The sequence below is a fragment of the Halichoerus grypus genome, chromosome X (assembly GCF_964656455.1).
Source record: "Halichoerus grypus chromosome X, mHalGry1.hap1.1, whole genome shotgun sequence".
Taxonomy (NCBI): Eukaryota; Metazoa; Chordata; class Mammalia; order Carnivora; family Phocidae; genus Halichoerus; species Halichoerus grypus.
In genome coordinates, this window is record NC_135727.1 from 70,978,164 (window position 1) to 70,992,107 (window position 13,944).

The following is a 13,944-nucleotide window of genomic DNA, read 5'->3' on the forward strand; positions in this document are numbered from 1 at the left end:
TTCTGATTTTATTTTAGTTCTCTCTCTTTTTTTCTTGGTAAGTCTGGCTAAAGGTTCATCAGTTTTGTTTATCTGTTCAAAGAACGAGATCTTGGTTTCATTGATTTTTTGTATTTTTTTTTAAGACTCTATTTTGTTTATTTCTGCTTTAATCGTCACTATTTCCTTCCTTCTACTAGCTTTGAGCTTGTTTTTTCTTTTTTAGCTCTTTTAAGTATGTTCACTTGAGATTTTTCTTGTTTCTTGAGGCCTGTATTGCTATAAACTTCCATCTGAGAACTTATTTTGCTGCATTCCAGAGTTTGTACCCTTCTGTTTTCATTTTTGTCTCCATGTATTTTTTGATTTCCTATTTGATTTCTTGGTTGACCCATTTGTTTTTTAGTATCATGTCCTTTAGCTTTTACATGGTTTTTTTTTCCTTCTGGATTTTATCTTAATCGAGTTCTAGTTTCATATTGTTGTGGTTTGAAAAAATGCTTCACATGATTTCAATCTTCTTAAATTTATTAAGACTTGTTTATTGTGCTAACATGCAATCTATCCTGGAGAAAGTTCCATAGCACCTGGGAAGAATGTGTATTTTGCTGGTTTTGGATGGAATCTTCTGTATATATTTGTTAGGTCCTTCTGGTCTAATGTGTCATTTAAAGCCACTGTTTTCTGGGTGGCTCAAACGGTTAAGCATCTGCCTTCGGCTCAGGCCCTGATCCCAGGGTCCTGGGATCGAGCCCCGCATCGGGCTCCCTGCTGAGCGGGGAGCCTGCTTCTCCCTCTCCCTCTGCCTGCTGTTCCCCCTGCTTGTACTCTCTCTCTGTCTAATGAAAAAAAAATTTTTTAAATCGAAAACCACTGTTTTCTTACTAATTTTTTTGTCTGGATGATCTGTTGATTGATGTAAATGTTGTCTTAAAGTCCCCTACTATTTTGTAATACTGTCAATGTCTCCCTCTGTATCTGTTAACATTTGCTTTATGTATTTAGGTACTCCTACGTTGTTGCATTTATATTTACAATTGTTACATTCCTGTGTTGGATTGATCCCTTTATTACTATGTAGTGCCCTTCTTTGTCTCCTGCTACAGTTCTTTGTTTTAAAGTCTATTTTATCTGATATAAGTATTACTACACCAGCTTTTATTTTCACTTTCATTTGCATGGAATATCTTTTTTCATCCCTTCACTTTCAGTCTTTGTTGAGTTCTTATAGGCAGAAAAAGGTGGGTCTGTATTTTTTTATCCATTCAGTCACCTTATGTCTTTTGATTGGAGCATTTAGTCCATTTCCATTTAAAGTAATTATTAATAAATATGTATATATTGCCATTTTGTTATTTTTTTCTGGCTGTTTTTTTTTTTGTTCCTCTCAGTTCTTTTTCTCTTGCTTTTTTTTTTTCTCTTTGCTTTAATGACTTTGTTTAATGTTATGCTTGGATTCCTTTTTCTTTATTTTTTGTGTATCTGTTTTAGGGTTTTGATTTGTGGTTACTACTGGGTTCATATATAACATCCTACGTGTATAGCAGTCTATATCAAATTGATGGTCACTTAAGTTCAAATGCATGTTTATTAAATCTTGTTATTTTCATTTATTTTTGCTCTGCTCTTTATTATTTACCTTCTGCTAAACCTGGGCTTACTTTTTTCTTCTTTTTCTAATTCCTTGAGTTGTATTAGATTATTTGAGATCTTTTTTTAATGTAGGTGTTTATCACTATAAACTTTCTGCTTAAGATTGTTTTTGATGCAGGGGCGCCTGGGTGGCTCAGTTGGTTAAGCAACTGCCTTCGGCTCAGGTCATGGTCCCGGAGTCCTGGGATCGAGTCCCAAGTCAGGCTCCCCGCTCGGTGGGGAGTCTGCTTCTCCCTCTGACCCTCTCCCCTCTCATGCTGTTTCTCTCTCTCTCAAATAAATAAATAAATAAAATCTTTTAAAAAAATTTCTAAAAAGAAAAGATTGTTTTTGATGCATCCCATAAGTTTTGGATATGCTGTGTTTCCATTTTCTTTTGTTGCAAAATACTTTTGGATTTCCCTTTTGCTTTCTTCTTTGACCCATTGGTTGTTCAGGAATGTGTTTTTCAACCTCCATGCATTTGTGAGTTTTTCGTTTTTCCTCCTGTCGTTTACTTCTAGTTTTTTATCCATTGTGTTTGGAAAAGATATTTTTTCAGTCTTCTTAAATTTGTTAAGGCTTGCTTTTGGGTCCAACATATGGTCTATCCTGGAGAATGTTACATGTGTGCTTCAAAGAAATATGTATTCTTGTGCTGTTGGATAGAATATTCTATATATGCTTATAAGCTCCATTTGGTCTATAGTGTTTTGCAGGTCTACTATTTGCTTATTAATTTTCTGTCTGGATGATCTATGCATTGTTGAAAGTGGGGTGTTGAAGTCCCCTACTGTTTATAATTGCTGCCTCTTATTCCCTTCAGTTTGTTAACATTTGCTTTATTTATTTATTGTTAAATTCAAGTATAATTAACATACTGTGTCATATTAGTTTCAGGTGTACAGTTTTATACATATCTCCATGCTCATCAAGATAAGTGTACTCTTAACCACCCTACCCACCTTTCCTCTGGCAACCACCAGTTTGTTCTTTGTATTTACAAGTCTCTTTATGTCTGTGTCGTTTTTTGTTGTTTGTTTTGTGTGTTAAATTACACATATGAGTGAAATCATATGGTGTTTGTCTTTCTCTGAGTTATTTCACTTAACATTATATCCTCTAGACCCTCTAGGTCCATCCATGTTATTGCAAATGGCAAGAGTTCATTCTTTTTTATGGCTGAGTAATTTCCATAAAGTATATACCACATCTGCTTCATCCATCTATCAATGAACACTTGGATTGCTTCCATATCTTGGCCATTGTAAATAATGCTGCAGTAACGCTGCAAACAATGCTGCAGTAGACATAGGAGTGTAACATTTTCAAATTAGTGTTTTCCCTTTTTGGGGGGTAAATACCCAGTGATGGAAATACTGGATCATATGGTAATTCTAATTATAATTTGAGGAAGCTCCGTAGTGATTTCCACAGTGGCTCTACCAATTTGCATTCCCTCAAACATTGTATGAGGGTTCCTTTTTCTCCACATCTTTGTCAAAACTTGTTATTTCTTGTGTATTTGAATTAACCATTCTGACGGGTGTGAAGTGGTATCTCATTGTGGTTTTCATGTGCATTTCCCTGATGATCAGTGATGTTGAGCATCTTTTCTGTTAGTATTAGTTTTAAATATTTAGTTGCTCTAATGTTCAGTGTATATATATTTATAACTGTTATATCCTCTTAATGTGTTGACCCCTTTATCACTATATAGTGACCTTCTTTGCCTTTTGTGACCAATTTTGACTAAAGTCTATTTTATTTGATGTAATTATAGCCACTCCTGCTCTCTTTTCCTTACCATTTGCATGTAATATCTTTTTCAGTCCCTTCCAGTTTATGTGTATCCTTATAGCTAAGTTAGTCTCTAGTAGGTAGAATACTGTTTTTTATTAAAAATCATTTAGTCCCTCTGTGTCTTTGATTGGAGAATTTATTCCATTTATATTTAAAGTAATTTTGATAGGTAAGGACCTACTATTCCCATTTTGTTACTTGTTTTCTTAGTTTCTAATTCCTTTGTTCTTTTTTCCTCTCTTGCTGTCTTTTTAAAAATTTATTCTTATAGTGGTATGCTTTAATTCCTTTTTATTTATCTTTTATGTATGTACTATGGGTTTTTTCTTTGTGGTTACCATGTGGTTTACATAAAGCATCTTTTAGATATAACCGTCTATTTTAAGCTGTTAACAACTTATGTTCAAACGCATAGAGAAACTCTACACTTCTCCTCTCCTCACATTTATGCTATTCATGTCACACTTTATATCTTTTTATATTGTACATCTGTTAACAAATTTTTATAGCTATAGTTATTTTTAATATTATTGTTTTTAACTTTTATAGTAGAGATAAAAGTGATTTACACACTATCATTACAAAATTAGGGTATTCTGAATTTTATTATATTTTTATAACCTATTGAAGGATATTTTGGTTACTTCCAAGTTTTCACAATTATGAGTAAAGTTTCTATAATAAGTAATGTGCAGGATTTTTTGTGGACATTAGCTTGCAGCTCATTTGGGTAAAATACTAAGAAGGGCAATTGCTAGATCATATTGTGAGAGTATGTTTAGTTTTATAAGAAACTACGAAACTGTCTTTCAGAATGGCTCTACTATTATTTTTCTTACTAGCAATGAATGAGAATTCCTATTTCTCCACATTCTCACCAGTATTTGGTTTTGTCAGTGTTTTAGATTTTAGCCATTTTAATAGTTGTATAGTGGTATTATTTTAATTTGCATTCTCTTGATGAAATATAATGTTGAGCATCTTTTTATATGCTTATTTGCCATCTGTATGTCTTCTTTAGTGAGGTATCTGTTCAAGTCTTTTCCCCAATTTATAATTGAGTAGTTTCTTGTCTTATTGTTGAATTCTTTGTATATTTTGGACATCAATTTTTTTATCAGATATGTGTTTTACAAATGTTTTCTCTCACTGTGCGGCTTATGTTTTCATTCTCTAACAATATCTTTCACATAGCAGACATTTCTAATTTTAATAATGTCCAACTCCCAATTTTTTCTTTCATGGATTGTGCTTTTGGTGTTGTGTTTTTTAAAAGTCATCACCAACCTAAAGGAAATAGATAAATTTCAAGAAACCTATAAATTACCAAAACTGAAACAGGAAGAAACAGAACACTTGAATAGACTCATAATTAGCAAAGAAATTGGATCAGTAATCAGAAATCTCCCAACAAACAAAAGTCCAGGGCCACATGGCTTCACACCAATGTCTAATGTCTGTAGCAGCATTATCTACAATAACCAAATTATAGAAAGAGCCCAAATGTCCATCGACTGATGAATGGATAAAGAAGTTATGGTGTATATATATGCATATTTATATATGCAATGGAATATTGCTCAGCTATCAAAAAGAATGAAATCTTGCCATTTGCAATGACATGGATGGAGCTAGAGAGTATTAGGCTAAACGAAATAATTCAGTCAGAGAAAGACAAATACCATATGATTTCACTCATATGTGAAATTTAAGACAGAAAACAAATTTCCAGGGAAATAAGAGAGAGGCAAACCAAGAAACAGACTCTTACTATAGAGAACAAACTGAGGGTTACCAGAGGGGAGGTGGGTAGGGGGGATGGGTTAAATAGATGATGGGGATTAAGGAGCGTATTTGTCATGATGAGCACTGGGTATTGTATGGAAGTGTTGAATCACTGTATTATACATGTGAACCTAATATTACACTGTATGTTAACTAATAAAAACTTTAAAAGATAAATAAAAAATAAAAAGTCATTAGCAAACCAAAGGTCACTTCAATTTTCTCCTTTGTTACTTTCTAAGAGTTCTATAGCTGGGAGTTTTATATTTAAGTTGATGATCCATTTTGTGTTAATTTTGTGGAAGGTTAATGGTCTGTGTTCAGATTCATTTTTCTTGCACATGGATGTCCATTTGTTTCAACACAGTTTGTTGAAAGGAGTATCCTCTGTTTTTTAAAATTTCTGGTTACCCCCTTCTACCAATGTGGAAATTACTTAGTGTTTCAATTCTTTCATTTGTCGTCTTAAAGATAATAGAATCTTTATTTAACTGTCCATGTTTGTAATATCTGAACTGCGCTTTGCCTAATTTATTTTGCCTTCTCTTTCAGTTCACTAATTTTCCCTTCTCATGTTTCTAGTCTGCTATTGAACCTATCTACCATGTTTCCATTTGGGTTATTGTATTTTTCATTTCAAGTACTTTTTCAGATCATCAAGGTCATATTTTATAGTTTCTGTTTCCTACAAACTTCTCTGATATTCAAGATGTGTAACAACTGATATACCATGGGCAATAATCAATCAGAATTGAGATCAGCTGCAAATAACCACTGTACCATATCAATATGTACTATTGTGTATCCACCTACTTATATATATATTTTTGAGGATCTTTTAATTTCTTTAAACTTTGAAAACAGGTGTTTTATAGATAGTTTTTTATAATTCTGGTATCTACATTTTGAGAATCTGTTTCTGCAATTTGTTGTTTCTGCTGATTCTCATTTATGGTGTATTGCTTCTTAGTATGCTTGATTTTTTTTTATGTTTATTACTCCTGATTCTTGAAAAATCATTTTTGGAAATATTTTGAAGCCTAGGATGAAGGTTACTTCCCCCAGAGAATATTTACCTTTGTTTCTTCAGATGTTTGGGACCAACGTCAAATAAATTCATAGTTTGAGGTCTTTTGGCTTCCTGTTTAATGTAATTTGATGCCATAAATACACACCTCAGGGATTGGTTCTCCCCATCACATTTTGTTGTGTTCCTCTCAACTTTCTTTGCAGTCCCCTGGTGATGCAGGTAGGAGCGGTTTAGTTCTGGTAACCTAAGAGTGTGGTCCCTTGGGTCTCTTGATGTCTGTTTTCCTAACCTAGTGAGATTCATTTAAACTACAGCTAACATTTGTCTAGATTTATAAATGCCCACCAGAAAAAAAGTGGCTTTAATTCTCTGCTTGTTTCTCTGGAACCTCACTTTTCCTTAGATTTTATTATCTTGTAAGTTGCTTTGGAATTGAAAAAAAAAATGTTATCTAACATTTTTCGTTGTTTTCAGTAGGAGAGTTGGTCTGACATATATAATGCACCCTATTTCTAGAAGCAGAACTCACTGTTTCTTCAGCATTTTAAGAGAACAGTTCTTTAAAGATTTTACTTAGATTCACATCTTTTTATGATGAGTATCCTCAGCCATTGTGACTATATTAATAATTTTAGTAAAATATGATAAGGTCTTCCTTATTACCTTTATAAAAGAGATCCAATATTTTCTTTTTTCAGGCTAAAGAGGCAGTGATAGAAGCTGAACAACGTGATCCTAGAAATATTTTCACTCAGTTTTATGTATTCAAGGTTGCAGTTTTAGAGGGCAACTCTGGCAGAGGTATGAATGTTATTTATGAATTATATTTAACTGTTAATATAAAGAATAATAATCCTCTTCTACCATAAAGAAAAAAACATTGTTTTTAAGACAGTGGAGTTATATATTCTATATTCTAGCTTTCCTATGTAAAGATGATACAACCATGCAACAAAAAGGAATTATGAAGGTTACATAGAAATAAAAGAACAGGGGCTGCCTAAGGAATTGGGGAGAAAGTCTTGTCGTTGTATACTTTTTTGTATTTTCTGTCATTTGAACCTGTTAAAAGTTAAGTTTAAAAAAGCTGTGGGGTGGGGCGCCTGGGTGGCTCAGTCAGTTAAGCATCTGCCTTTGGCTCAGGTCATGATCTAGCCCCGCATCGGGCTCCCTGCTCAGCGGGAAGCCTGCTTCTCCCTCTCCCACTCCCCCTGCTTGTGTTCCCTCTCTCGCTTTGTCTCTCTCTGTCAAATAAATAAATAAAATCTTTAAAAAATAAAAAATAAATTAAAAAATAAAAAGCTGTGGGGTAAGAGGGAATTCATACTGCAAACCCATTTCAGTTAAGAGTTGTCTTAGACAGGGCGCCTGGGTGGCTCAGCCGGTGAAGCGTCTGCCTTCGGCTCAGGTCATGATCCCGGGGTCCTGGGATCCAGTCCCGCGTCAGGCTCCCTGCTCAGTGGGGAGCCTGCTTCTCCCTCTCCCTCTGTCCCTTGCCCCCCGCTCATGCTTTCTCTCTCTCTCAAATAAATAAATAAAATCTTTAAAAAAAAAAAAAAAAAAAAAAAAGAGTTGTCTTAGACAGGGGCGCCTGGTTGGCTCAGTCGTTAAGCATCTGCCTTCGGCTCAGGTCATGATCCCAGGGTCCCGGGATCGAGCCCCGCATCGGGCTCCCTGCTCCGCGGGAAGCCTGCTTCTCCCTCTCCCTCTCCCCCTGCTTGTGTTCCCTCTCTCGCTGTCTCTCTCTCTGTCAAATAAATAAAAATTTAAAAATCTTTAAAAAAAACAAACAAAAAAAGAGTTGTCTTAGACAAAGTCTCCAGCTTACTTTGAAATGTTTTCACTTATTTGGGAAGTGATTGGTAAGAGATTTGGCCTTGAAATGGAGTTTCTCTCTATGGAGTTGACAATTGCTGGAATTGCTCACATGAACCTCATCCCATTAGTGTTGGGCCCTTTCCATTAAGTTAAGCATAGTTTCCTAGTCGATGTGTCTGTACACTCCTGTATCTTGACTTGGTTACAGATACGCCTGTGCCGTGATACTATTCCCATTCAGCTCTCAGTGTAGCTGAGAATACCTTGAGGCAGGTGGAGCAGTTGTGAAGGGCTTAAGTTGAGAAATTGAGAAGTTTAAATTAATGGATCCAAACAGAATTTATACTAATCCAATTGAGCAACTGTTTATGAATACCTACTATGTGCAATGGACTCTGCTTTGCACTCCATAAAAAAAGAATGATAACTTATTCTTCTTTGAAAAAGAAATGTTCCAGGGTAGTAAAGTATTCCTGTATATTAATTAAAGATTAGCAAATTGGAGTCAGTTCTTTATCAGGGTTTATAGTGTAGTCATGTCCATCATCAATGTTTTCATTGGAGACTCCTGGGAATTTGTTTTATTTGATGTATTATGTTGAAAGATTGAAAAAATTTGAAACTTTTTACCAACAGAAATGGCAAAAAGTAGATTTCCTATTAAACCTTTTAACATTCTATTAAAATATATTTTTTTACTTTTTAAACATAGCATCAACTCAGTCTTTTTATTTTTTCCCCAGTTATCTGTGACCATTTTTAAAGCCATGTTTATTGATAATATATAGAATAAAACTTAATAGTATATGATTCTATGAGGTTTATTTATATTAATAATTCTATGAGTTTTAACAAATGTATACAGTCATGTAACCACCATTACAGTCATGATATAGAACAAAAAATTACCTCAGGTTCCCTTGTTGTCATTCCTTCCAACCACATTTAGCCCTGGAAACAACTGAACTCATTTCTATCTCTATATTTTTGCCATTTCCAAAGTGTCATATAAATGGGATCATACATTATGAAGCTTTTGAGCCTTTCTTTCACTTATGATAATGCATTCAAAACTCATTCATATTGTTGTGTTTCCATAGTTTGTTCTTTTTTATTGCTGAGTAATAGTCTATAGTATGTATGTACCACAGTTTGTTTATTCATTCACCAGTTGAAGTATATTTGGATGGTTTCCGTTTTGAGCAGCTGTGAATAAATGTGCTACAAATATCTGTTTACAGATTTTGTGTGATGATAAGATTTAACTTCTCTAGGATAAATATCTAGGAGTTGGATTTTTGGATTGTATGGTAAATATATGTTTAACTTTATTAGAAACTGCCAACCTGTTTTCCTAAGTAGCTATACAATTTTACATTCTAACCAGCTGTATATGAGTGTTCCAGGTGATCTGCATCCTCAACAGCACTTGGAATTGTCCATGTAAAAAATATTTTACCCATTCTAATAGTAGGGTAATGGTATCTTATTGTGGTTTTAACTAGTATTTCTATATTTGACATCCATATATCTTCTTTGACAGTGTTTGTATAAATCTTTTGTCCAGTTTTTTATAGGGAACTTTGTTTTCTTTTTTTTTATTCATCTCTATATGTTTTATTCATCTTCTGTCATAGTGGCTAGAACATAGGAAAGAAATATATTTTAGTTACTAAGATATAGGGAACTTTGTTTTCTTATTATTGAGTTTTGGAAGTTCTTTATATATTTTAGATACAGATTATTGGATATATGTTTTATAAATTTTTTCTTTTTATTATGTCTTTCATGAGAAGTTTGACAGTCTAATTTATCTTTTTTCCTCTTTTATGGAGTGTGCTTTTGGTATTATGGGTAAGAAATCTTTACCTAATCTAAGGTCACAAAAATTTTTTCCTGTGTTTTCTTCAAGAAATATAGGTTTAAAGTAAGTGTATGGTTAGTTCTGTGATCAATTTTGTATATTAATTTTTGTATTTAATTTAAGGTATGAACTGATGTTCATTTTTTTGGGCACATGGCTATCTAATCATTCCAGCATCATTTTTTCAGCATCATTTATTTAAAAACTATCTTTTTTTCAGACACCTGGGTAGCTCAGTCGGTTAAGCGTCTGCCTTCGGCTCAGGTCATGATCCCAGGGTCATGGAATCGAGTCCCACATTGAGCTCCTTGCTCAGTGGGGAGTCTGCTTCTCCCTCTGCCAGCTCTGCCTTTTGCTCCCCCTGCTTGTGCTCTCTCTCTCTGACAAATAAATAATATCTTTAAAAAAAATAAAACCTATCCTTTTTCAACTGAATTACCTTTGCGCATTTATTGAAAATCAGTTGTCATATGTGTGTGTGGGTCTCTTTCTAGATTCTTCATTCTGTTCCATTGATCTATTCATCTATCTTTATACCACTTCCACACTGTCTTAATTAGTCTAGCTGTGTAATAAACTTGAAATCATATAGTCAAAGATCATAATTTTGTATGACTTGAATCCTTTTAATATGTTAAGGCTTGTTCCCAGAATATTGTCTTTATTTGTAAACATTCTATGTGCACTTGAGAAAAATGTATATTTTACTGGTGTTTGTTTGAGTGTTCTGTAAATGTTATTCAGGTCAAGTTGATTAATAGTGTAAAGTGTACTGCATCCTTACTGATTTACTACTTGTTCTATCAATTACTAAGAGAAAGTACTGAAATCTTTGACTATAATTGTGGATTCGTTAATTTGTTAATTTTTCCTTGCAGTTCTTTAAGTTCTTTAAGTGTTTTGAAATTTTGTTATAAGGTGCTGAACATTTAAGATTGTTATGTTCTCATAATGAATGAATTCCCTTATCATCATGAATTAACCTTCTGTTATGTAATATTCTTTGCTCTGAAATCCATTTTGTCTGATATTAATATAGCCACTCCAGCTTTCTTTTGATTACCTTTATCATAGTATATATTATCCCATGTGTCTTCTTTTAACTAATTTTGTCTTTATATTATATTTAAAGTGTGTTTCTTGTAGGTAGCATATAGTTGAAAGTTGCTTTCTTTAATTCAGTGTGACTATCTGCCTTTTACTTGGGTCATCTATACCATTTATATTTAACATGATTATTGGTATGGTTAGGTTTAAATTTAGCATCTTTTTATTTGTCTTCTGTTTGTCCCATCTGTTCATTGTCACCCATTTTTCTTTTTTCTACTTTCTTGTGGATTGAGTATTTTTTATGAGGACATTTATCTCATCTTTTGGCCTATTAGCTCTCTTCATTTTGTTATTTTAATTGTTATTTAAGTTCTATAGTGCATACGTTTAACTTATTGTAGTCTACCTTTAAGATATATAATGGGATGTAATACCACCATTCATTTTTAAATTTAATTCTCTTTTATATTCCATTTTATGAATGTACCAAAATGTATTAGGCCATCCATTAGTGATAGAATTTAGGTTGGTTGTATATTGTACTCTTTAAAAAAATTGCTGGATAAACATATTTTTATGTTTTTGTTCACTTTTGCAAGTATATCCATGGGATAAATTCATAGAGGTGAATTGCTCAGTTGGGCATTTTTCTGACATTCAGGTCCTCCTTGACAGTTTAGCAATTTAGATGACTTTATGTAAATTAACTAATATTTTAAAGATATTAGTGCTCTTTGAACACTACATCAAAAACTAATGATGTACTATATGTTGGCTAATTGAACTTAATAAAGAAAAGATATTGGTGCTCTTAAAATGAGTTCTAAAGTCACTGTGGTATAATTAACCATATAAAGCTATTATGTTTGATAAGAGTATCTCATTTTTTTAATTGTTTCCTTCTTTTTCAGCTTTGCGAGCAATTACTACATTAGAGAAGTTATTAATACCTGAAGATCCAGAGGAGAGTGGGACACTTAGAGATAAAGAGTCACCTGTCATGCTCCTCAGTTTAGCTGCCCAGTTTGCTTTAGAGGTAATTCTTATGTATTTATCCCCAAGATTTTTTACCTCTTTTCCATTTTGAGAGACAATTCATGGAACTCTTTAGAGGAGTTTGCTACAAAGAAAAGAAATTGGTCAGTAGTTGGTGTGAGAAGTAGGATCAGAGGTTTGTTTGTTTGTTTGAGATGGGATGAATGAGAACGCTTATATGCTGATGGAAATGACCTAGTAAGAGAACAAAAAGTTGACAATGTGTGTGAGAGAGAAAAGAGAATTGTTAGAGCAATGTCCTTAAACAGGCAAGAGGTGATGGACACAAGTGTATAAATTCAGGGATTGGCTTTAGGAAAGAAAATGGATAGTTCATCTATAAAAGCAGTTGAGAAGTTAGAGTATGTGGTGTGTTCCCTGGTGTATGAATAAATGTGGTAGTGGGAATCTGGAAGTTTTTTTTTCCTGATGGCTTCAGTTTTTTCAATAAAGTAGGAAACAAGGTCATCACCTGGAGTGAGAATGGGAGAGGAGATGTTGGGGAGTTTGAGAAGATAGGGTAAGGTATAAACTAATCATGCAGGAAAGCAAGAAAGTGAATGACATGCTAGTGTGGGATGCTTGCGCAGTAAGTGTTAAGGCCTATTTGATGACGTTTTAAAATAAAAGAAATAGTTGTACAGGTTTTTATCCAGCCACTTGCAGCTAAATGGATGTAGGCACAAAAGTCAGTAGAAAGTTGGATTTAACCAGGTTTGTGGTTTTGCCAGATGAATACAATGAAGCAAAGGAGGAAGAGTAGGAAAATCAAGAAACAAGGAAGTGATTATCATTAATCCCCATGGAATTTAAACTGGTCGTGGAGGAGGACATCAAGGGGATGAGGGGCAGTGAAAAATTCGTAACATGAATGGTTTGGAGGTCTAAGTGCAGTGGAAGGATTGCTGGAGTAACAGAAGGGAGTGAATTAGAAAGGTAGGAGATGGTGGTCAGAAAGTGGAATATATGAAACAGAGCAGGACCAAGATGAGGAAGTGAGGTACTTAAGGAAGCACCCACTTTCTGAGTCATGCAAGTGCAGAGTTGGTTCTTGCATGACCGTAAGAGTGAGTGCCTCCTTAAATTTTGCACCTTAAGAGCCTCACTTACATCACTTAGCTCACCCTAGTCCCAGCCCTGACTGAGAGTATGGAAGGTTTGCAACCATTAGTAACGACAGAGTCCAACACAGAGATCGATGGAACAGAATAGAAAACCCAGAAATAAACCTATAATTATATGGTCAATTAACTTTTGACAAAGGCGGAGAGAATATGCTGTGGGAAAAAGACAGTCTCGTCAACAAATGGTGCTGGGAAAACTGGACAGTTACATGCAAAAGAATGAAACTGGACCACTTTCTTACACCATACACAAAAATAAACTCAAAATGTGACCTAAATGTGAGACCTGAAATCATAAAAATCCTAGAAGAGACCACAGGCAGTAATTTCTCTGACATCAGCCGTAGCAACATTTTTCTAGATATGTCTCCTGAGGCAAGGGAAATCAAAACAAAAATAAACTGTTGTGACTACATCAAAATTAAAAGCTTCTCCACAGTGAAGGGGATAATCAACAAACCTAAAAGACAACGTACTGAATGGAAGAAGATATTTGCAAATGACATATCCAATAAAGGGGCAGGATCCAAAATATATAAAGAACCGACACAACTTCAACACCCAAAAAAACAAATACTCCAGTTTAAAAATGGGCAGAAGACATGAACAGACATTTCTCCAAAGAAAACTTACAGATGGCCAACAGACACATGAGAAGACAGTCAACAGTAATGAGAGGGTACAGTCAATGACTGTGCTAGTGAACAGCTAATAATTGGCAAAGTAGAATTCAAGGAAATAAGAGACTAGGATATTAGGAGGATCATCTGTCTATATATTGAAAGTGCCAAAAACTAAGACAGGAGTAGTTTTTAGAGAAAATA

At 34.1% G+C, this 13,944-nt stretch overlaps 1 protein-coding gene across 1 annotated transcript in view; it reads left to right on the forward strand.

The window, feature by feature from the left end:
- Positions 1-13,944, forward strand: part of TEX11 (testis expressed 11) — a 299,675-nt gene that overhangs the window by 193,268 nt on the left and 92,463 nt on the right. The window contains exons 17-18 of the mRNA XM_078065032.1: positions 6,928-7,030; positions 11,873-11,997. Of these exons, the coding sequence (XP_077921158.1) occupies positions 6,928-7,030; positions 11,873-11,997 (228 nt within the window). The remainder of the gene's footprint in view (positions 1-6,927; positions 7,031-11,872; positions 11,998-13,944) is intronic.